Source organism: Dermochelys coriacea, chromosome 25 (assembly GCF_009764565.3).
Source record: "Dermochelys coriacea isolate rDerCor1 chromosome 25, rDerCor1.pri.v4, whole genome shotgun sequence".
NCBI classification, from domain to species: domain Eukaryota; kingdom Metazoa; phylum Chordata; order Testudines; family Dermochelyidae; genus Dermochelys; species Dermochelys coriacea.
The window spans coordinates 8,041,482-8,062,294 of NC_050092.1; the positions used below are offsets into that span (position 1 = coordinate 8,041,482).

General features: G+C 55.9%; 2 protein-coding genes across 8 annotated transcripts in view; one reads left to right on the forward strand and one right to left on the reverse strand.

Moving 5' to 3' along the window:
* The first annotated feature begins 2,352 nt into the window (after positions 1-2,352).
* MPND (MPN domain containing) lies at positions 2,353-16,770 on the forward strand. Its single transcript, XM_038383803.2, has 13 exons — positions 2,353-2,567; positions 6,156-6,370; positions 7,048-7,278; positions 8,153-8,312; positions 10,386-10,470; positions 11,028-11,124; positions 11,994-12,066; positions 12,256-12,332; positions 12,481-12,649; positions 13,011-13,081; positions 13,566-13,655; positions 14,595-14,687; positions 15,196-16,770. The coding sequence occupies exons 1-13, from the start codon at positions 2,561-2,563 to the stop codon at positions 15,280-15,282; spliced, it is 1,455 nt and encodes a 484-aa protein (XP_038239731.1). The 5' UTR covers positions 2,353-2,560; the 3' UTR covers positions 15,283-16,770.
* Positions 16,281-20,813, reverse strand: part of SH3GL1 (SH3 domain containing GRB2 like 1, endophilin A2) — a 51,069-nt gene continuing 46,536 nt past the window's right edge. For all 7 annotated transcript variants that reach the window (XM_038383804.2, XM_038383807.2, XM_038383806.2 and 4 more), the window contains one exon: positions 16,281-19,461. In XM_038383804.2, coding sequence (XP_038239732.1) covers positions 19,265-19,461 — 197 coding nt within the window. In that variant the 3' untranslated portion in view covers positions 16,281-19,264. The remainder of the gene's footprint in view (positions 19,462-20,813) is intronic.

Consider the following 20,813-nt stretch of genomic DNA (forward strand, 5'->3'; position numbering starts at 1 on the left):
GTGATGACCGAACACCATGCTCCCCAGTAAACACCAGGAGAACCCCAGTTCATAATAATGATCATAAATCGGCCAGGAAACATTAGATTGTTTCGTTTTTAATTAACTCGTTCACTGTCATTTCCAACTCTTTGTACATCTTATGAACTCCAGTTTCAATTTAGTCATTTCTTTTTGCACCAGCAGGATCATTTCTTTTTTTTAAAAAGCCTCAGATCCTATTTTGAATTTTCTCAGAAGAAAGGTCAGATTGGGGCTGCAAGGACGGTAAAAGGGGAGAGCCAGAAATAGAATAAAATACTATCATTGCATTTCCAATTAGTTTCTCAAATGACTGACAGAGCCTAATCTGGCAACAAAACGGGGCATTTGACATCTGCAAATTGTACACAGTTTGGGCCCAGTCCTGCAGTTGGATCCAGGCAGATGCAAGCCTGGCCAAATCCAGTTGTAGGAACGGATCCATATGATTCTAACCTGGCGAATTGCGAGTTTGTTTCCAGTGGCTTTTGGCTGCAAAAAGACAAAGAGGATAATGGACTATTACTGCTTACAGTCAAACCCTTCTGGCCTTAACTCCATATATCGATCCCTGGAATTCCTCCCAAACCCTTAAGGAAAACAAATCTTAGCAGAAAAATGGTTTAAAGGGTACTGGACTTAAGGAACCAAAAGATGAAGGCTGAAATCAATGGAAGTGTTATCAATTTATCCTGCTTGTCGTACCTGTGGGGCTTCAGCCTGTTTGATGTTCCCACTAAGCTAGGTGCTGCATAAACATATAATAAGTCTCTGCTCCAAAGCATTTGCAATAAGATTTGGATCTAATCCAAGATCAGTTAATTCTTGAGTTTTCAGGGGAGGGAAACATGAGCATTAGCCTGCTAAACCCAGGGTTGTGAGTTCAATCCTTGAGGGGGCCATTGAGGGATCTGGGGCAAAAATTGGAGATTGGTCCTGCTTTGTGCAGGGGGTTGGACTAGATGACCTCCTGAGGTCTCTTCTATGATCCTGCTTTTATTGCTTGTGTCCCTTGCCCCACATTTCATGCACCAGTGGGGTCAAAAATCAATTGGCTGCAAAATTGGCATGGGCCACTGGTCAGAGCTTCTTGCATTTCTTGGAACTGCCGCTGGTTGGCTTGTGCCAGTTAGATGAATAGTTTCAGAGATTAGAATGATTAGAACTGCAGAGGGGCCAATGTCCACTTGGAAATCAATCTTGCGCATCTCATCACCTGTTCGTTACCTCCTGGTGTGACTAGCAAGTGCCAAAGGTGGCATGGCCTGAAAGAGATGAAAGGAGAAAACCCGTTTTCTTGTCTGTTTTCCTCTCGCTTTGTGGTGTTGACAGGGCGCTGCCCGCAGCCAGTGTCGCCGCTGGCCCTGCTCCCTGTGTGGGTCTTTCACACACACCCGGGAGAGAGGAAAAATACATTAAAACCACAGCAAAGTGGCGGCTACACACTCCTGCTATGAAACTGAAACCATTTCAAGGTGGCGCCTGCCCTTTACGGCCCAGTCTTGGGTGGCTGGCTCCTGGAGAGTGAATTGTCTGCATTATCTGTGGCTGGGGTTGGATTTTACCCCCTTGAGCCCTGCGTGCACCTGACAGGAAGACAGCGCATCCGGATCCTGTTGCAAGAGAAAATATTTATTTATTTTCTTCTGCCCTTCTGAGGAACAATGCCCAAGACGCAAAGAGCAGGCGCCCTCTGGCGGCAGAATGGCGGTATCACGCTGTCAGCCGCCTTTCCATCGCAGCCCCACAGTGGGGGGGCCGCCCCCCTGGCTTATGCATAATTGAGGTTACAAATAAATATCGCTCCTTTCACCTTCAGAGGTTAACTTATCCGCACAGCGCGCTGGTGGGAGAGGTTAATAGTCTCCCCCACCCTGATGTACAAAGGGGGGGGAAACTGAGGCACGGAGTGAGTGAGCCAGAGTCAGGGACAGTGCTGGGAATAGAACCCAGGACCCTGACAATAGTAACTGCTGGTCAAATGAGTTGATTCTAACTGAATAAGGGAGGGGAGTGGGATCTAATGGTTACAACAGGGGGAGCCAGGACTCCTGGGTCCTATTCCCAGCTCTGGGAGGGGAGTGGGAGTTAGTGGCGAGAGTGGGGCAAATGGGAGCTAGGGACCTGCAGCTGATTGGCTCCGGTGTTTGCAAAGTGGGAGGGGGCTCCATGCACCGCTCCCCCAACTGCACCCCCCAGGAGCTCCGTACACCCCCACCTTCCCCATCTCTCCCTCCAGGCTCCATGCACCCCCCCACTGCCCCCCCCAAGGGCTCCACAGACCCCGCCACGCCCGATCTTCCCTCCATGCCCCCGCCCCACCTCCACCCGCCAGGAGCTCCCTGCCCCCCTCCATTCCCGGCCCCCGCGCGGGGCTCCCCGGGGCTGGGTGTCCCCGGCCGGCCGGCTGGGGAGCGGGAGGCGGAGACAAGCGGGGCCGCATCATCACGTGCTGGGAAGAAGCCGCCGCCGGAGCCCCAGTGTCTGATTCATCCTGCGCCGAGGGGAGGAACAACAGGAACCGGGGCTGAGCGGAGCCATGGCAGGTACCGGCCCGGGGGGCCCGATCTCCCCTCCTGCTCCCGCCCCTCTCCCTATCTGGGCTGGGTCCCCCCCCAGCTACCGGCCCCCTACCCTCGCAACCCGCCCTTGCTGCAGACCCCCGAGCGCGGCCGCCCCCCTCTCCCCCAGTCCTCTCTCTGCGTGCCCCGAGCTGCCCACTCCCCGCTGCCTGCCCCCCATCGCGCCCCCCAGTCCTTCCCCGGCATCCCTCGAGCTGCAGGTCCCTTTCCAAGGTCCTGTTCCTGCTTGGAAAGATCCTCCCGGCTTCATCCACCTGCCTCGGGTGTCCCCTAGCTCCGTTGGAGGGTGAGGGTGGCAGGGGGGTTGCCCCCCGCGTCTGACATCAATTCCTGGGAGAGGCTGGCCTGGACCGGCCCTTCCTGAGCCATGGGGGCTTCCTGGCCGGAGTGTGGGAATAGAGCCCCCAGTCCTGCGGGGGGGGGGGGGGGTTGCACAGAGCCCCCAGTCCTGGGAGAGATAGAGGGGGGACTTGGATCTCCCAGCCCCAGAATCACCACTTCTGTTTGGGAGGGGGGCAGCCACCTGCTCAGCAAGATGAGTGAGAGCTACATGAACTCTCCCCCCCGCCCCCCCCCCACACATACACTCATTCCAGCCCCATGTGCCTCATGGCAAGGGAGCTATAGAATAATGCCCCCCCCCCGCATCAGAGTTTAGGGGAGTGGCCTCTTCCCCCCCACCCGGTGGAACAGGGCTGGGAGTTAAGGCCCTGCTCAGATTGTTACAAAGCTTTTCTCTTGCTCTGGCCAAACTGGCAACCTGGGGGGAGCACCGGCCGTCAGCAGGGACTAGCGGGAGGTTTGTCCCTGTGGCTTGACGGCTCCTCTGGGCCGCAGCTGCTAGGTGGCCGGGGGGAGACGCGGGCACTGGGCAAGAGCAGGGACGGGCACAGAGTGCAGCAGGCCGGCCCGAGGAACACTCCATTTTGAATTGACACTAACATCCCCGGGCCGCCCCCCCCGGGGGCCTTTCACCTGACGTGTTAGGAATCTGCCCCACTGCTGTGGGGAGGCAGAGGGGGCCCTGCCTCCCCAGCTACCTCCCTTCCCCTTGCCCTGCAGCCCCAGGAGCAGCTGCTGTCCCATCCCTGTGGCAGCAGCTCGGTAGCACCCCCCAAAGGTAACCTGGGATAGTTTGGGCGGCTCTGTTGTCTGCCGGGATGGGGCAGCCCTAGCCAGGGTGGGAGCTCCACCCGCCTGGAGCCTCGGCAAATAGGTCAAATATTGACCATGGCCTCTGGACCACTTTGAGATAATGTGGCAAGGCTGGAGCGCCCCCCCCCCCGGGCTAGTGAAGAAGGCGGGCGGATCAGAGCCAGAAATTGGGGCTGAATGCTGACCCGAGCAGATGCTGCCCCCTTTCCCCAGCTTGCGAATTGTCTGTGAAATTCTCCGATTTGTTGCATATTGAAAATTCTTCGTGGATCTCCCCCTCCCTCGCCCAGCACGTGCCCGATAGCCCCCATTCATGCCCATTCATGCGCGATTAGCTGGGTCACATGGTAGCGTTGCTGGTCCTTGATTGGGCGGTTTAGGTGATGAGCGCCGGCTGGAAATTTTATTCTCGAACGGGCCATTTGGGATTTGGTCTTGGTGGACATCCAGGCTCCAAACTGGCTTCTGGAGGGATTGGCCCTGGGGACGCTCTGGCACTTGGCAGCCCTCGTGTGTGACCGGGAAAGGGACTGAAGGCGACGGCATCAGAACTCCCCTTCGAATTCAAACCAGGGTTCTCAGGCAGTTTGAACTCGCCTCTAAGAGGGAGGCTGGGCTGTTGGGCCAGGCAAACCCAGCGGGCAAGCGGTTCAAGCAAAGGGCTCTGCACAGCCACGAGCTGTGATGGTTTCTGTGCCGATCCCTGCCTTGCGTGAGTTGGACGACCAGGACACACCTGTCTGGCAGGGCCCTGCCCACACACGCACGCCTGCTCTCTGTGCTTGGGCATCTCTGGCTGGGAGCCAGGGGCCACGTAGCCAACTCCCTGGGGGGTGGGGGGAGGATTCTTCCTAGCTAACCCACACAATACACCTGCCAGCCATTCAGAAAAGCAGGTGGTAGGTGCCTTTGGCTGGTGAGTTATCCAGCTCCATCTCCTCCTCAAGGGATCTGAGCAGGGAGACTTGGGTAGGGTGTGGGAGGATGACAAGGGTTGGATTGGCATAAGCAGGACTCTGGGGTATGGGGTGGTGGGGGTTGCATGGCAGTCCGAACAGCGGGTACCTGGTTTTCTTTTTTCCTTCTAAAAGAGGCTTGTCCTGGTATGAGTGAAACTGTCCCAGGAAGTTTAGGAAGTAGCTGCAACCTGCCGCTAAAGTGCTGTATATTGACCAGCTGAAAATTTAGGCCTTTAAATTTCTTTTTTTTAAGCCTGGCTTTCCATCTCCTTGGGCTAGATGCTCCCAGAGAACTAAACTAGAGGGGACCAGATCCTTGGGGAGGAAAATCAGCAGCGCTCCATCCAAGTCACGGGAGGGTAGGAGCTAGCATCAAGCACTGGGCTGGGTCCTAGAAACCTAGGTTCAATTCCTGGCCCACCCACAAACTCCTTGAGCGAGTCACTTAAGGTGGCACTAAAATAGCCTGTTGGTTTTATGATAAAGATAATAATTATCATCCCTAGCTCCTCTCTGGGCCTTTCCATCTGTTGACCTTAAAAGCAATTTACAAAGGAGGGTAGCAGCATTATCCCTATTGTACAGATGGGGAAACTGAGACACGGGGGCAGTGTCTTACCCAAGGTCCCCCAGCAGGCGTTTGCAGAGCCAGGGGGCTGCCTAACCCCCTCCTCCTTTTTTGGGGGACTTAATAGTGAAGAGCAGTTTTAGGGGCCAAATTTTCAAAGGCAACAAGGGTTTTTGGGGACCTGATTTGAGACCCTTCAGAGGGGGCCGATTTCCAGGAGGTGCTGCATGCCCACCCCTCTACCCCTCAGCCCCCTGTAAGGTGCCTGAAGATGGGCACGCAAAATCACTAGTCCCTGCTGAAAATTTAGGCCTTAAAATTTCTTTTTTAGTTTTAAAAATCGCCCAGGTTGTTAAGATCTCGGGTAAAGCCATGATATGTTTGGGGTTTTTAACAGTTACCCTTTAATAGACTCATTGGTTTAGTCTCATGAGCTATTATACTGATCCTGTATCCTTCCATACCCTACCTATCTGAGGATCTCAAAGCACTTTGCAAGCTTGAGTGAGTTCAGACTCCACAGCCCCTTGTTAAGTAGATCAGCATTACTATCTTCAGTTTAGATGGGGAAACTGAGGCACAAAATGGGGAAACGGCTCATCCGACATCACACAAGTGGTGAACTCTGGAGTGAGACTAGGGCTCTGTGGCCCACAGGTCCTTGCTCTAACCACTAGATATGATACTTAGAGATGGGATGTTAGTGGATAGATCTCACGCCTTTCTCAGAGCCAGGAACAAAACTCAGGACTCCTGACTCCTCGTCACCAGCTCTGATCCATAGACCGTGCTCTTTTCTGGAGCTGAGGATGGAACCCAGGAGTCCTGACTCCCACTTCCCCAGGTCAGGCTGTGGTGTTTGTTTCCCAGCTCTGGATGCCGATTCTCCCGGGGCAGAAGAGTGTCTGGAAGAGGATGAGGAGGAGCTGGAGACGAGCTTGGAAGACCCTGAGAATGAAAGCGCCGGGAAGCCGGCCCCAGGGGGGCGTAGCTGCATCCTCACCCGGCGCGGCATCACCCTGCGCGTGCTGCTCAAGGACGGCCTGATCGAGCCGGGGGAGGGTGTGCTCTCCATCTACTACCTGGTGAGGGCAGAGTGCACCGGGCTGGTGCTCCTTCACCGCTGGTGGGTGCCGGTGCAGGCCTGGTGCTCCCTGGGGGTGCCCACGGCTCCAGAACTGCTGCCCTTTGTTCCAACAGCCTCTTTAATGGTGACTTAGATGCTGGGGCCCAGCCTCAGAGGTGGACTAGCCCCAGAGGTGGACTCGCCCCAAGCAGGAAGCACCACAACCTGGGGGGGGGCTCTCTGATCTGCCTCCTGCTTCTCGGAGAGACTCCTTGCCTCGCCATCCCTTCCCCGTCCCCTTGACTCCAGCTTCTTCCCCACATGCAGGCTCCTGGTTGCCCACCACTGCACTGAGCCCCCTTCACACCCCCAGGCCTGGGTCTTGCCTGGATCCGCTTCAGGGGCCAGAGTGGGTTTTTGGTGCTGGTGAATTTGGCCCGGGAGCCATTTGCTCCTGTACCAAGCCCGGTGAGTGGAGGGGAGGGGAGCACCTGCTGTTCTCCAAGTCGTGTCTGAGAGTCAGTGGAGAGCAGGGCTCCTTGGTTGGTGGCTGCACATCCTCTTGAGGGACAACCCTCGGGGCACCTCTAGTGACAGGTGAATCCCCTGCCCTCCTCCTTGCTCAGCCTTCCCCAGCGGGTTCCTCCCCGTGCCAGTGTGTTAACGGAGCCTGCTGCTTCCCTCCTGCTCTCCCAGGGGAAGAAGTTCCTAGGGGACTTGCTGCCTGATGGGAAGATCACCTGGCAGGAGACGGGGCAGGTGTTCAATTCACCCAGCGCCTGGGCCACGTACTGCAAGAAGCTGGTGAACCCGGCGAAGAAATCAGGCTGCGGCTGGGCCTCGGTGAGGTACAAGGGGCAGAAGCTGGACCAGTGCAAGGCGGCCTGGCTGAAGAAGCACCAGCCCAATGCCCCCACGGCCGAGGAGGTGAGCCCCCTGGGGAGCTGAGTCAGCAGGAACTCCTCGAATATGATGACCCCCCCCCGTGAGGCTGTTATACCCTGTTGCTGCAAAGAGGGGCACTCGCCTTAGCTTTTCAAGTGTATTGGAGACAAGGTGGGGGAGGTAACATCTGTCGTGGGACCAGCTCCTCATGGAGAAAGAGAGCCAGGCTTGGAGGAGAGCTCTGTGGGTCGAAAGCTGGTCTCTTTCACCCAGAGAAGTTGGGCCAATAAAAGATGTGACCTCCCCCCACCGTGTTTTTTAAAGGGGCTTCGGCAGTTAGTACCTATAGGAACTTACCTGGGGAACAAATATTTAATAACGGACTCTTCCATCTCACTGAGAAAGGGCTGACCCAGCGCCTGGCTGGAAGTTGAAGCTGGACACATTGAGACTGGAAATAAGGTGTACATTTTTGCCAGGGAGGGTGATTAACCCGTGGAAGGATTTTTGTGCGAGTAGCTGAGCTCTGAACCCCAGGAGAGCAGGAGGGAGGCTGGGAGTCTCCCAGCTGGACCTTAGTTGCCCAAGATGGGCCCTAGACTGGCAGGCATTTGGATGCCTGAGGGAATGGGCAGCGCAGCGGCCGTGGGGCACTGCCGGCTGAGATCAGACCCCATAGGGGTGCTGGGGGGAGTTGCTTCTTGGTGTCATTGTGCCAGCAGAGGGTGCCCAGGGGAGGCTCTGCCCCTGCAAAATGTCCGTTTGCAGGGGCAGAGAGTTGGACCCAGGAGCGTAGGCGTCCTTGGGGGTCTGGGATGGGTGGTGAGTAAGAAGCACCAGTTCCATGCTGAGGTTGGGGTGGGGGGAGGCTGTTTGTCCTGCCACGTCCCCTCCTCTCTCCCTCCCTGCCCTGCAGAGTTTGGTGAGCGAAGGGGAGGAGGAGGAACTGGCCGAGGAGGAGGACGACGAGACCAGGGAAGGTAAAATCGCCATCTCAGAGCCTGCGCTTGGCAAGAAACTGGAGGAGAAAAGCAGGAAGCACCAAAGCAAGAGCCTGGTGGAGCAACACAACGCTGGTAATGCTGGGTCAAAGGCTCAGAACAGTCTACTCCATGCTGGGGCTGGGGGGTTCTGGTCTGCTCCGATCCATGGCAGGAGTCTAAGGGGTGGGATTTGGACTGACCATGGTAATTCTTGGACCTTGCAGCTCGCGTCTCCCTTTCCCCGATTCCTCTGCCCATCTAGCCCCGCAGTCCCTGCCTCGGCATTGGGTGAGAGAGCCTTCCCCTCTGCAGTCCCTGCCTCCCGAAGCTGCCACCCTGCATTTCTCTGCCTCCTTGCTGCGGAAAACAGATGGTTCGAACATGGCCTTGGCGAGCTCCAAGTCTAGCAGAGATGAGGTGCAGGTGGTTTTTACCTCGCTGGCACTGGTCCGGGCCAACCCTAAGCCCCTCTCCCTGGGGTTGGCTTCCACCAGCTACATGGAGGTGAAAAACGGCGGAGTCTTGTCTCCAGGAGGATTTTCGGGTCTGTCTGTACTGCAGGCGGGAGGTCAGATTGCAGCCTGTGTAGACCCACCTGCCCTAGTGTTGGTGGAGCTAGCTCGAATAACAATAGCAATGAAACCCTGGCAGCTGCACGGGCTAGCCCCGCCCACCTAGGATCCTGGTTCTGAAATGGAGTGGCCCCGGTTGGTGCGGCTGCAGGTTTGCGGCAATTGTTAACGTGAACTAGCTTGGATCTAGCTAACGCAAAGCTAGTGGAGTACATCTACACCAGGGGTGGGCAAACTACGGCCCGCTGGCCGGATCCGGCCCCTCAGGGCTTTGGATTCGGCCCACAGGATTGCCACCCTTGTGGCGACGTGGGCCGCGGGCCCCACACCACTCCCAGAAGTGGCTGGCACCACATCCCTGTGGCCCCTGTGGGAGCAGGGGCAGATGGCTCCGTGTGCTGCTCGTGCCTGTGGGTACCTCCCCCAAAGCTCCCATGGGCCAGGAGCTCGAGGGCCGGCTTAAAACAGCTGGCGGGCCAGATCCAGCCCGCGGGCCATAGTTTGCCCACCCCTGCTCTAGGCGGAGAGAACTGCAGAAGATAAACAATCAGCACCAATAGCGAGGCGCCAACTGGATTTTTAAAGCTTCTTCAGGAGCGTAGGAATTGCTGTCCTGGGTCGGACTGGTGACTCCAAAAAGTCCGGTGTCCTGCCTCTTTTTCAACTGAATTGTCAGGAGTTACCAAGACCAGGGCTCCACTGTGCTACGCACCGCCCAGACACAGAGCAGTAGACAGTCCCTGCCTTGGACGGCTTGCAGTGTACACAGGCAGAAAAAGGGTAGGGGGGATAGGGAAACACGTTTGTACAGCACCTAGCACAGTAGTCCATGATTGGGGCACCTAGGCGCTACCACAATGCAAATCAAATAACACTGCACAAGCAGAGTAAACGTGCTGGCAGCAAATGGGACAGTGGCAGCACCAGATGCTTCAAAGGAAGAGGTGAGGAATGCTGCAAAGGGCAGTTATGGGAGAACCTGCCCTTAGGGGATGTTTCTTTCTGACCCCAGGCAGGCAGTGGTTCACTTATGCCCTGAAGCATGAAAGTTATATACAATTTTATCCTGTCTAATGGGCTGTTTGTCCTGTTGTAGCGATCTCAGGTGGTCACAGAGAGGAGGAAATGGGTTATTTGTTGTTAATAATAACCCCTAGCTCTTACCTATCATTTCTCATCGGTCAATCTCGAAGCACTTTAAAAAGGATCATAATTCCCATTTTACAGATGGAGAACCTGAGGCACAGAGAGGGGACGTGACATGTCCAAGGTCATGCACAGGCTAGTGGCAGAACCAGAATCAGACCCCAGGTCCCCTGAGTCCCAGTCCCCTGCTGTGTCTACTAGGCCACACTGCCTCTCTGGTTTGATTTTTAACCTGACAGCATCCCCTTCAGCTGGAGATCAGCAAATCAGGAAAGCAGATATAAAAGAACGGTTAATTTTGTCTGGAGATTTGCACAGGAAGTGAGATGAATCCCTGAGAACTTGTCTCCATAAACCCTCTCTCCCCGCCTTCCCTTCCCTCGGTGTGTCCTAAAGGGACCAGGGTGCGAATCAGACTGCATGGGGACTGGTCTCTTTGTCTCTGCAGATAACGGGCCCTATGGGAAGAGACCGGAGAGCAAGAACCGCACCCCCGTCCGTTACTGCACGTTGGGAAGCCGGGACTCTGCCAGGTAGCGCCCCACTGCAGCTCCCTTCCCAGCGTCCTCTGGCCAGTGTTGGCAAAGTTTTCGGGAGAGCGAGTTGTTCTGTCAATGCCAACGTGCCCCTCCCATCCTGACCTGCAGCGCCCCCTGCTGCTCCGCTCCTCAAGCTCTGCCCTTCCATGGTATCGCCCCCTGCCCTTCTGCTTCTGAGGTGGCTGCGCGGCTTCCCTCCGCCCTGTCCCGCAGCACCCCTGCTAGTCCAGTCCTGGGATTGCCCCCCCAGCATCAATGCTCCGTGGGAGAGGAAAGGGGCTATCTGCCCAAATCCAGCCTGGTCCCCACCTGTCACTCCCCTGACAATTCAGCTCCAGTATCGTCCCCTTCTCCCTGTCTGTCCCGGTGAGCCCAGCCCCGGGGAGGGAGCCTCACTCTCCCACAGCACAAAAGGCTACCCCCCCCACACTTTCCTGGATTCTTGGCCCATTATGCTGGGGTTCAGAAGAGACAGACCCTGGAGGGTGTCAGGTCAGCGCAGGCTGGGATTTGGGGATGCATGTTGGAGAATGGGGGGTCTTCTGTTCCAGGAACCCACACACCCTAGTGGAAGCGACGTCCTTCACGGCAATCAACAAGTTCCAGCCGTTCAACGTGGCCATCTCCAGTAATGTGCTGCTGCTCCTGGTACGTACCAGCCCCCCTCCCTTGCCCCCCATCCCTGGAGCACGCCCTCCAGCGTGGACCGGTTAGGCTAGGCGAGGCTCGTGCAATTGCCTGCATCCCTGTGTCTGGTGGCACCCACAGCGAGACGGGCCCCACCAGCTGACAAACTCCCCCTGGCCTCTGCCGAGAGCATCCCCACTGTTGCCCAGGGTGGAACAGCTGCTGCACATAGTCCAATCGCTAACAGTAGTAGGGGCAGTTTGAGGGAGGGGGCGGATGATGGGTGAATAATGGGCCCCGATGAAGGATTTGCTGGTTGCTAGGAGACATGGGGCAAAAAAATCTGAGCTAGGGTGGCGAAGGCAGGCAGCCCCGTGCCAGTGACCGAGAGACCTTGCAGACTGGGAACTTCGTCAGAGACTACAGAAAACGATCGCCCCTCAAAGGGGGCCAGCCTTTGTGCACCCCATCTCCTGCAGGCCACATCAACTTGTAGACTATTAGCAGGGGCCCAAGAGTCCTTCAGGATCAAAGCAAGATCCTGGGACTGCAACATGTTATATTAATGTTGCCTCAGCCGGAAGGGCAGCTCCCAAGGAACGTGTGTGTGGCGGAGGGGGTGGGAATCACGGATCCGCATGGCCCAGGGAGACGGGTTAAACTGAGGGTGACACCCACAGAATGCAGAAGACTCAGGGCGGGGATGTCACCCAGACACCTCCTAGTAGAGGCTCCCGGGAAAGAGGTGTGCAATGCCTTTGGCTGCAGGGTGGTGGGAACCGAGGGGAAGGGTGCGCGGGAGAGGGATACAGAGGGGTGATACTGGAGGGAGGGCAGGTAGGAACTGCCCTGGGTTTAAAAACTCTTCCCCCCCCCCGTTCCCTCTCTAGGACTTTCACAGCCACCTAACGAGGAGCGAGGTGGTTGGCTACCTAGGAGGCAGGTGGGACACCAGCAGCCAGGGTAGGTACAGGCAGAGGTTTGGAGTTCAGTTCCCGGCCGCACCAGGCCCTTCCGAGGCTGCCTCAGGCCTAAGGGGCGAGGCCCCAGGCTGGGCATGGGGTTCAGCCCCCCGAGGCTCCCAGGCTGGGGGCGTTGGCTCTAACCAGCTTTTCTCGGCTGGGCTGAGCTGACGCCTGGCGTTTCTTGCAGTGCTGACAGTGCTGCGAGCGTTCCCCTGCCGGACGCGCCTCGGAGACGCCGAATCGGCAGCCACCGTCGAGGAGGAGGTAACGGATGGGGGTGGGGGGCATTAGCTGACCGCGGCCTGCACCATCCTCCTGGTGCATGCTCCAGGCCCGAGCAGGGCTTGCCTTGGGCAGCTGATCCCAGAAGACCTCTAATGGCTCCTCCCTTGTCTCTGTGCCCGTGCCTCAGATCTGCCAGAACCTCTTCCTGCGGGGGCTGGCGCTGGTGGGCTGGTACCACAGCCACCCCTTCAGCCATGCCCTCCCCTCGCTGCAGGACATTGACGCCCAGATGGATTACCAGCTCAAGCTGCAGGGGAGCAACAACAGCTTCCAGCCCTGCCTGGCTCTCATCTGCGGTAAGGGCCGGGCTGTGCGGGGGGAGCCGGATGTGGGGCTGGGGACCCTGCCCTTCACCCCGGCCAGCTGGGAACCCAGCTCCCCACTCCGGGGCACCGTCCGGCACCTTGGGACCTGCTAGGGCTCAGCCGCTGGGCAGCCCCCAAACCTCAGTCTGGCGCCCCGTGGTACAGGGAGTCGGGATGCCCCCCACCATCATGTCAGGGTGGGGGATGGACTGCAATCCCATGCTCCTCGCTCTACTTCAAACCCCCTTCCGGGGCTCCGGGGAGCTGCAGTTCAGGCCCTGGGCAGGCAGGCTGGGCTGCGGAGGGTGGTAGCCCGGCCCTCAATCCAACTCCTGGTGCTCTCTCCCCACAGCACCATACTATCCCGGCAACCAAGGCATGGAGTCCAAAATCTCGCCCTTCTGGGTCATGCCACCTCCTGAGGTGAGTTCTACACGGTGCCATGGCCAGGCCTGGAGCCTCCGCCCCTGCTCCCCCGGCTCTCTGGACCATGCAGCCTGCTGCCGGCTCTCGGGGGTTGGGGGGGGTTCCTGGCGATAGCAGACATTGCCCTCTGCTGGTTCCCACGGCGCAGGGACGTTGGCCGAAGGGGCAACCCCTGGACTGCTGGGGGTATTGGAGCGGGGCCCCTGCTGGGGCGTGGGGGAGGACACAGTCTCTCCAGCTGGAGAAGCAGTCGGACCCCTCTCTGCCCTGGATAAACATCCTGGACACCTCAGGGAGCCGTGGCTAGGAAAAGGCCTTTTTCTGACACTTGGGCCGTGACTCAGCCCCAAACTGGCCCTTGCCCGAGGCTAGGCTGAGTTAACGCTAGTGCACCAGCCTGGCCTGGGAAGCTCCCGGCTCAGCCTGCGTAACCCAAGGCTGCGCCCGGCTGGAAACCACTGTGCTTCCTTTTCTCTCGCAGCAAAGGCCCAACGATTACGGCATCCCCATGGAAGTGGAGCTCACCTACGTGCAGGATGGGTTTCTCACCAATGACGTCCTCCACGAGATGGTGAGATCCCTACTTGGGGGGGAGGGGAACCTGAGCAGGGGCTGCGTGGAAGACCTCTCCCCCTGGCCCTGGGACTATCTAACAGCGCCGTACACATCTCCTCGCAGTCCTAGGCTGGTCTCCGTAACTTCATGCTGTGTGTGGATAGCGCCTCTCCACCATAGGACCTTCATGTCTCCTTCCCCATCACACCAGTGGGTGCGTTGCTTCACTGGCTCGTGAAATGCAGCCATCCTGGGTTTGAGAGTCGCCTCGGGTAGTGAACGAAGCCTCGTCTCCACAGATGGGTGTGGTGAGGGTGTCTCAGGAAAAGGGCTGTGATCATTAGCGTCAGTGCAGCTCAGATTGAACAGCTGCTAAAGGTCTAGGGTGACACACACATACCCATGGTGCTCTGTCTGTTGGCTTTAGCCAGACGAAGCAGCTCCACCAGGCTCTCCCCATACCTCTCAAACCTGTTGTTCGGAGTCCTTTCAGAGAACGAAAATCCCACAGCTTGGAGCGGGGCGAAACATGCAGACAAAGAGCCCGGCCAGAGGTGTGGGGTGTAGCCACCCTGTGGGTGAGCAGCGAGAATCAGATCCATTACCTGTCAACGGTTCCAAACAGCACCCTGGGCCCCAGCCCAAACCAAGTCCCATCTACTCCTGTTAGCAATAAGGAGGAGCTGGAGAGGGGGATAAGCAAAGACCATCACTAGAACCAGATGGTCAGAAGCCTAACGTCCCTCCAAGTATTTCTAGGTTCCAATCCTAGTCTTGACCAATCCCCTTCTACATGGGACAAGAAAGCTCGGGGTTTCTTGGGGCTGACAGACCGATCCTCTCCTCTGAGCTCTTCCCCCACTGCTGCAAAACTGCAGGGCGCAGGTCCCGCTTTCAGTGGGACTTGAGCAATTGTTTGGCTTCCACTGACTCCCCTTTCCCTTTGCGGCTCCAGATGCTGCTGGTTGAGTTTTACAAAGGGGCTCCGGACCTGGTGAAGTTTCAAGATATATGGAGCCAGGAGCAGACCTACTTGGATAAACTAAAGGTGAGAAAATGGGGTTGAAATGGGAAAAAAGCCGACCCATTATATGCCACCTGCAGAGAAGATGGTGGAGAGGATGCTGGGGTGGCTTTTTCTGCCTGTTTTCTAGGCTTGCTCTGAGGTGTTTTTACTACCTCCACATTAGCACTTCCATGGCTTCCATTGGATCAGTTTTCTCTCATTGTAGCCGTTCTCTCTGTGACTTGCACTGAGGTATTAAGCTGTACTGAAACAACTCAAGCAACGTGGATGGAGCATGGGGGGGGTCTAATAGCTTATACCAGCCCCACTTCTGCGGTCCTTACTCAAGCAGTCACTGTAGAACAGTTCTAGTGGCCGGGGGCAGATAACTGAGCTCGCTTGTCCATGGTGAAGATCCGCTGCATTGGGTAGAACTCTCTTCCCTTACCTTTTAGGGGTAGACCAGGTGCTTGGCCTAGGAGGATGGGTAGCTCTGTACTGCTAGGCCCCTCCCTGAGATGGAAAATAAACAAAGCTGTTTCCATTTCAGGGCTCCCTCGCCTCCAGGACTCCCAAAGATCAGGGCTTCGCCCACGTCCTGGATCAGATTTACAGCCTCCTCAAGCACAGCAGCTGAGGCAAGGCTGGAGCCTGAATTACAATGAACTCATACCCAGGTGCCTTTACACCAGGTGAGGCTCAGCCTGGCAGCCCCACCCTTGGGGAGACTTGAGTCTGAGCCCCGTTCGGAGTGGGCTTATCAATGCGCGTTAGCAGGGACATTGGATCTACAAGCCTTGAGCAGCTGTTATACAGCCCCGAAAGCCTGCGATCTTGAGTCATCCTGCAGACAGGATCAGCGCTGGAGCTCGGGTTCGTTTGCCGCTGGTGGAGACGGGGACTGGCTAGCCGAGTGCTACTCCTGCAATACAACTTGGTTGTGTAGCGCGTAGGTCCGAATGAGAGGGGATGGTGGCGGCCTCTCTCTGGGTGTAAGTTATTTGTGCAAGTGGTAGTTCTGATTAAAATATGTTGCTGACCCCCCTGTATCTGTGGGAGACTCCCAGAAGGGAATCTGTGCGTAGAACACTCCTACGGGGCTTGAGTGATGATAAATCCGCCCCCTCTAGGGGAAAAGGAGCAGCTGGAGTCAAAGCGAAGAGGCTTGACTGCTCTTTCCTGGAACAAGCCATCCCAGGTGGTTTTAAAGGCACAGCCTGCTGCGAGAGTGACTTCCCGTCCCCAGGAGAGGCTCTCTTAAACAGAAGAGTGAAGTCAGTGCTGGAAGCAGCAGCCTTGTTGAGCCAGAGGTGGCAAGTGCAAGATTTCCCTCCCGCACCACCCTTAAGGGGGTAGGTGGAAGGGTCAGCCTGGCTGGTCCACTCACTCTGTGGCTCCTTTGGGGGGGCGGATCTCCACCCCAGGGACCAAGCAGTGCCACCCACAAGAAGAAGTGGTGACACACTAACTCGTGAACAGATAACGTGGTCGTTAGCCAAGGGGGTTTGCCTGAGTGACTGAGAGGTTCTATTTCCATATTCCATTCCCAGCTGCCCTACCCCTTAGGCAGTTTGCTAATTCCACAGCGGTAGGGGAAGGAGCCCCCGCCTTACCCCCGAAAGAGAAGGCACACGCTTTAGAAAGAAAACATTTAATACTTTTATATAGAGAGATTACAAGTCAAGATTTGTGGGTGTTCCCCCCCTAAAACCAGGAGGAACCATAACAAAAGTTCTATTAAATTGTCCCAACTAAAAGACTTATTTCAATCCAACTGAATGTTCGCTAAACCATATCAAAGACACGACTCAGCCAGGCCACAGGTTTGAAAGGAGAAAGTTAGAAGCTACAACCTCAAAAAATACTAACCAGCTCTTATGGCAGGTCCGCCCTAACAGATAGGGGACCTGCGTCTGCCCAGCAGACTCAAGCCTGAGCCTGGTCCCTACTCCTGTTGGCTTCCTGGAAGCAGGATTGGGCCCCTGAAGGCTACCAGCTGCACAAACAGGGAGCCTCGGTGGCTGTATGAGCCAGCTCTGAACAAAGCGCCTGCAAGTCTTGGCCTCTGCTGGGAGTTGGGTCAGTGACAGTATTGATGAGAGTAATAAACGTATATCAACATGCATGGTTAAAAAAGTTAAAAAAGGTTCCGTGTGTATATGTAACAGGACACCGAATCTGGCGAGCGAAAAAGGTAGAGGAAAGCACTGCGACATGAGACGATTACATAGCGACAGGCCAAAACCCCCCACCTGCCGGCAGAGATGTGTTTGCTATTAAAAAAATACAGATACTGAAGCAATGCTGGGGCTGACGTCAGAAGAACCAAAGGGCCAGTGGTACAGGTGTGTTGTGCTGGGCCTTGCTGAGGGCAGGAAGACACCAAGCACTGGTTTGAGGGTGATGTGGTGGGCACAGCATGCCCTGGCTGCTACATGCTGGCTGTACCAGTGGCACTGTGGGAGCACCCGTCACCAGCTTCAGTCCCTTATGCTTCAGCTCCCTCTCAGCAAAGGTGGGGCTAAGGAAAGCAGGGGAGGTACGTTCTGCAACATGTGGCTGTAGATGCCCCCTGCGGGTTGCCCTTGAAAACAGCATTTCTCTTGTGCTGCGGTTCAGAGAAAGTGCAGTAAACCCCAGAGCAGCTCCACGGGTGAGATGGGCTCAAAGCCAAGAGAAGCTCTGCCTAGAGAGAACCATCTATGCTGGACACAGCTGGGAGAAGTAGGGCAAGTACAGGAGCCACTGATGCCCCTCAGGGGTTGCGCTTTGTCCCATTGCCAGCAACAGGATGGGTGCTGAGATGGAAGCATATTTACATATTATGGGGCAGAAGAGAGTTCCCGCGTGATTCCACCTAAACAGATGTCAGACCCCAGTAGATACCACCTCACGTTCTGCCTAAATACCAGGTCCCCCTGCCAAGCGGCTGCTTCTCGCCACCACAACACTGCTCAGGGAATGGAGTATCATCCCTGCTGGAACAGAGCTGCAGGGCATCAGGCAGGAAAGAAGTATTGCAAGGACCTGTCCTAATAAAAGGCATGAAAAGAGGCATGCCCACAGCTTCCCACTGGACCTCCTTTCTGGGTAAGGAAACAACAGGACCTGAGTTAGAAGGTCTATGAACACAGCAAGGCCTTCTCCCATCACACCAAGACAAGCAGCTCCTAAGGTTCCAAAGAGCCAAGGTGAAGGGAGCTGGGGAAGGCACATAAGGATTAGACGAGATCAAGCCAAGCAGTTTCACCTTGGACTCAGCCTTTCATGGGATGGGAAAAAACACTTGAACATGGAGCAGGAGCGGAGATAATGCATTATGGGCTAAGTAGCTGCCTTCCCATGATCTCTCTCATCTATAGGCAATAGCGCCTTAGCCGTAATTTGACTATGGCATTATCCCATGTCCAACGCCATACAAGAGCTGCAGGTACACTACCCCCTGGCCAAACCAGCCTCTTCCAAGGGGAAGCAGCAGAACCAATTGATCTCTCCCAGTTCAAACCACTCTTCTGTGGGCAGAGGGAGCGGTTGCAGCAGGTGGAGGAGGCTCAAGATCTGTGGCCATGAAACAGAGCAGAGGCCAGAGACACTATGGGCTGACACCGGCCCTGGAGGACAGGAGGCGGCAAACAATCCAGCACAAAGCTGAGTGCACAGAAAGCAGGAGGTGGAAGCTAGGGGTGACAACAAGGGGGCTATTTAGTGTTTTCAAGCTGTTTTGTAGTGTTACCCTGAAATACAATCCCCCAGCTAAGCCCTGTCCTTACACAGGAGCAGAATGGGTGAGTGGGAGAGGCCCATCAAGGCAGCAGGACAGGAAGCAGCCATGCTTCTGCCTCCCACAGCAGCAGAGAGAACTTTGATCCATCACGGTCCCCCTGGCCCCCAGCGTCAGTGTTAGAATAGGTCTGAACTGTGGACAAACAGGAAGGACGGGTCAGCGTCTGACCTTCACCCTCACCGCTTCGCCCTTATCCTACAAGGAGAGCACGGTTGCTGGTCGGGTTCAGTAGAAGCCAATCCACCTAAGCTAAGCTCTGGAGGTATTTTCCTTGCACAGTTTAATGTCTAGAGCCCCTCCTAGAACAGGCTGTGGGTCTTGTTTCTCTCCCCCTCCCAACACACACAGGTGGTTGTCACTGGACTTGCCCCGTGCTTGGCCCTGCATGTGCTCCCTTGAGCTTGCCCGCAGGTAGGACACATGCACTCTGCTCCCTAGGTGCACCCACGTTCCCAGGATCTCCAGCATGGCTGACCCGCTTTGCGTGCTTTCCCCAAAAAAGACACATGACAAACCAGAAGATGCTCGACTTGGCTTATTGTACAAAGTGGGAGGAGCCTGGTGGGGCTGAAAGTACCTAGTTCAAAGCCCAGAAGGGAAAACTTGAATGGGGCTGCCCAGCCCTTGCGGCTTGTTCCCTGCTGCCACCCTTACACCAACCCAGCAGACGTGCAGAGTGAACGCCATCACGTTCTCTCCGCCCTGCCCCACAGAAGAAGCCTAGTGTTGAGTTACAAAATGGAATGCAGAAGAGCACGGCTTGCCCCACCCTGAGTTTGTATCCGGTGGGGGAGGAGGAAGGGAAGGGCCGGGGGGGGAGGGGGAAGATGCAGTTTCACTGCGGTAGCGGGACCAGCACTTCCACGTAGTTGAGTGGGAAGAAGCCAGACTGGCCGTTGATCATGCCCTCGTACCAGTTTTCGTCAATCTGATTGGTCAGCGTGATGATGTCACCCTCTCTAAAGCCCAGCTCGCCGTCGTTTTCGGGTTCAAAGTCATAGAGCGCCTTGCAGCAGGGCTGGTCCAGGTGAGCTGGAAAGAGACAGGCAGAGCCAAGGTGAGCCCAGCCCGCAGACCAAGGGAGCGCAGACAAATCAGGCCTCACTGTGCAGCCTCACCCCCTGGGACTCCCTTACCCCAGGGCAATCCAGTCACCACAGATGGCCTTTGCGGGGTTTCCTATGCACTGCAGCACTGAACTTTTGGGCAGAAGTTAGATCCAAGAGCCATACTAGGCTCCCACCTCCCTGCCAGGGCCAACTGTTCGCTCCTGCATGTTTTTAGTTATAAGAATGCCAAGGGGGGGGGGCTCCCACCCTCCCCCTGGAGGCTAATTCACAGCATAGCAGGGAATTTCCAGCTCAAGCTTTTCTTTTCCTCCTGCTATCCCATGCACCACGCTAAGTTACTTCTCCCTCCTTGAAGGGAGTTAACAACAAGCTGTAGACTCATGAACCTCTCTTAGCCTTTCTGCCTTCCTAATCTATCCCTTCTTAGTCAGTCCCTCCAGCGCCCTGAGCCTGCTTGTTGCTTTTTTTCAACTATTTCCAGTTAGTCAATGAAGACGGTTAAACTCCAGCCAGAATGATCCCTGCTAGAAAAGTGAGAGAAGTACAGTATTTTCCTTAAAGTCAGAAGTGAGAGTGTTACTACTTTAATGATCACCGTGGGGAAACCAACGGTCAATTAATCTGTTAGTTGGTGACTGGGTTAGACTCAATACTGGATGGTAATGGAGAGAACATGGAGCCTATGGCCAAGATGGACTAGTGATTTTGGGTGCCTCTATGATTTTCCACCAAATGCATCCGATGAAGTGAGCTGTAGCTCACGAAAGCTTATGCTCTAATAAATTTGTTAGGCTCTAAGGTGCCACAAGTCCTCCTTTTCTTTCTATGATTCAGTGCTCATCTGGAAACATCGTCAAGAGGCCTGATCTGCAGAAAGGGCCAAGCACTTGCCCCTCTGAAAATCAGGCTCCTTTAAAGGTGTGTCAAGTGGGGCACCCAAACATCACTAGTGATTCTTCAAATCTTGGCCTGTGAAGCCAGATCATGGAGCAGCTTCGGTGCTAAACTAACCCCTTCCCCTTGTCCCACAGACCAATTTTCCACCCTAATTTTAAGGTGGACTGTGAATTTTAGTGCCCAAGTGGACAGCCCTTGGAGAGCACAATCCTCTGTTTAATTGAACAGCTCCAGTATGGATGACAGTTAAAGCATCCCCTATATCCTGCTCCACCCTATCTATATGCATCAATTCCGAGGCAGAGACCCTCCTCCAGGTGAGAGGGGAGTTTCGTCTCCGCAACCCTGTCAGTCCTTGGTGTCTGTGCTGAGGCTACAGACAGACAAGCAGAGGGCAGGGGAAGCTGCAGTTTCAAA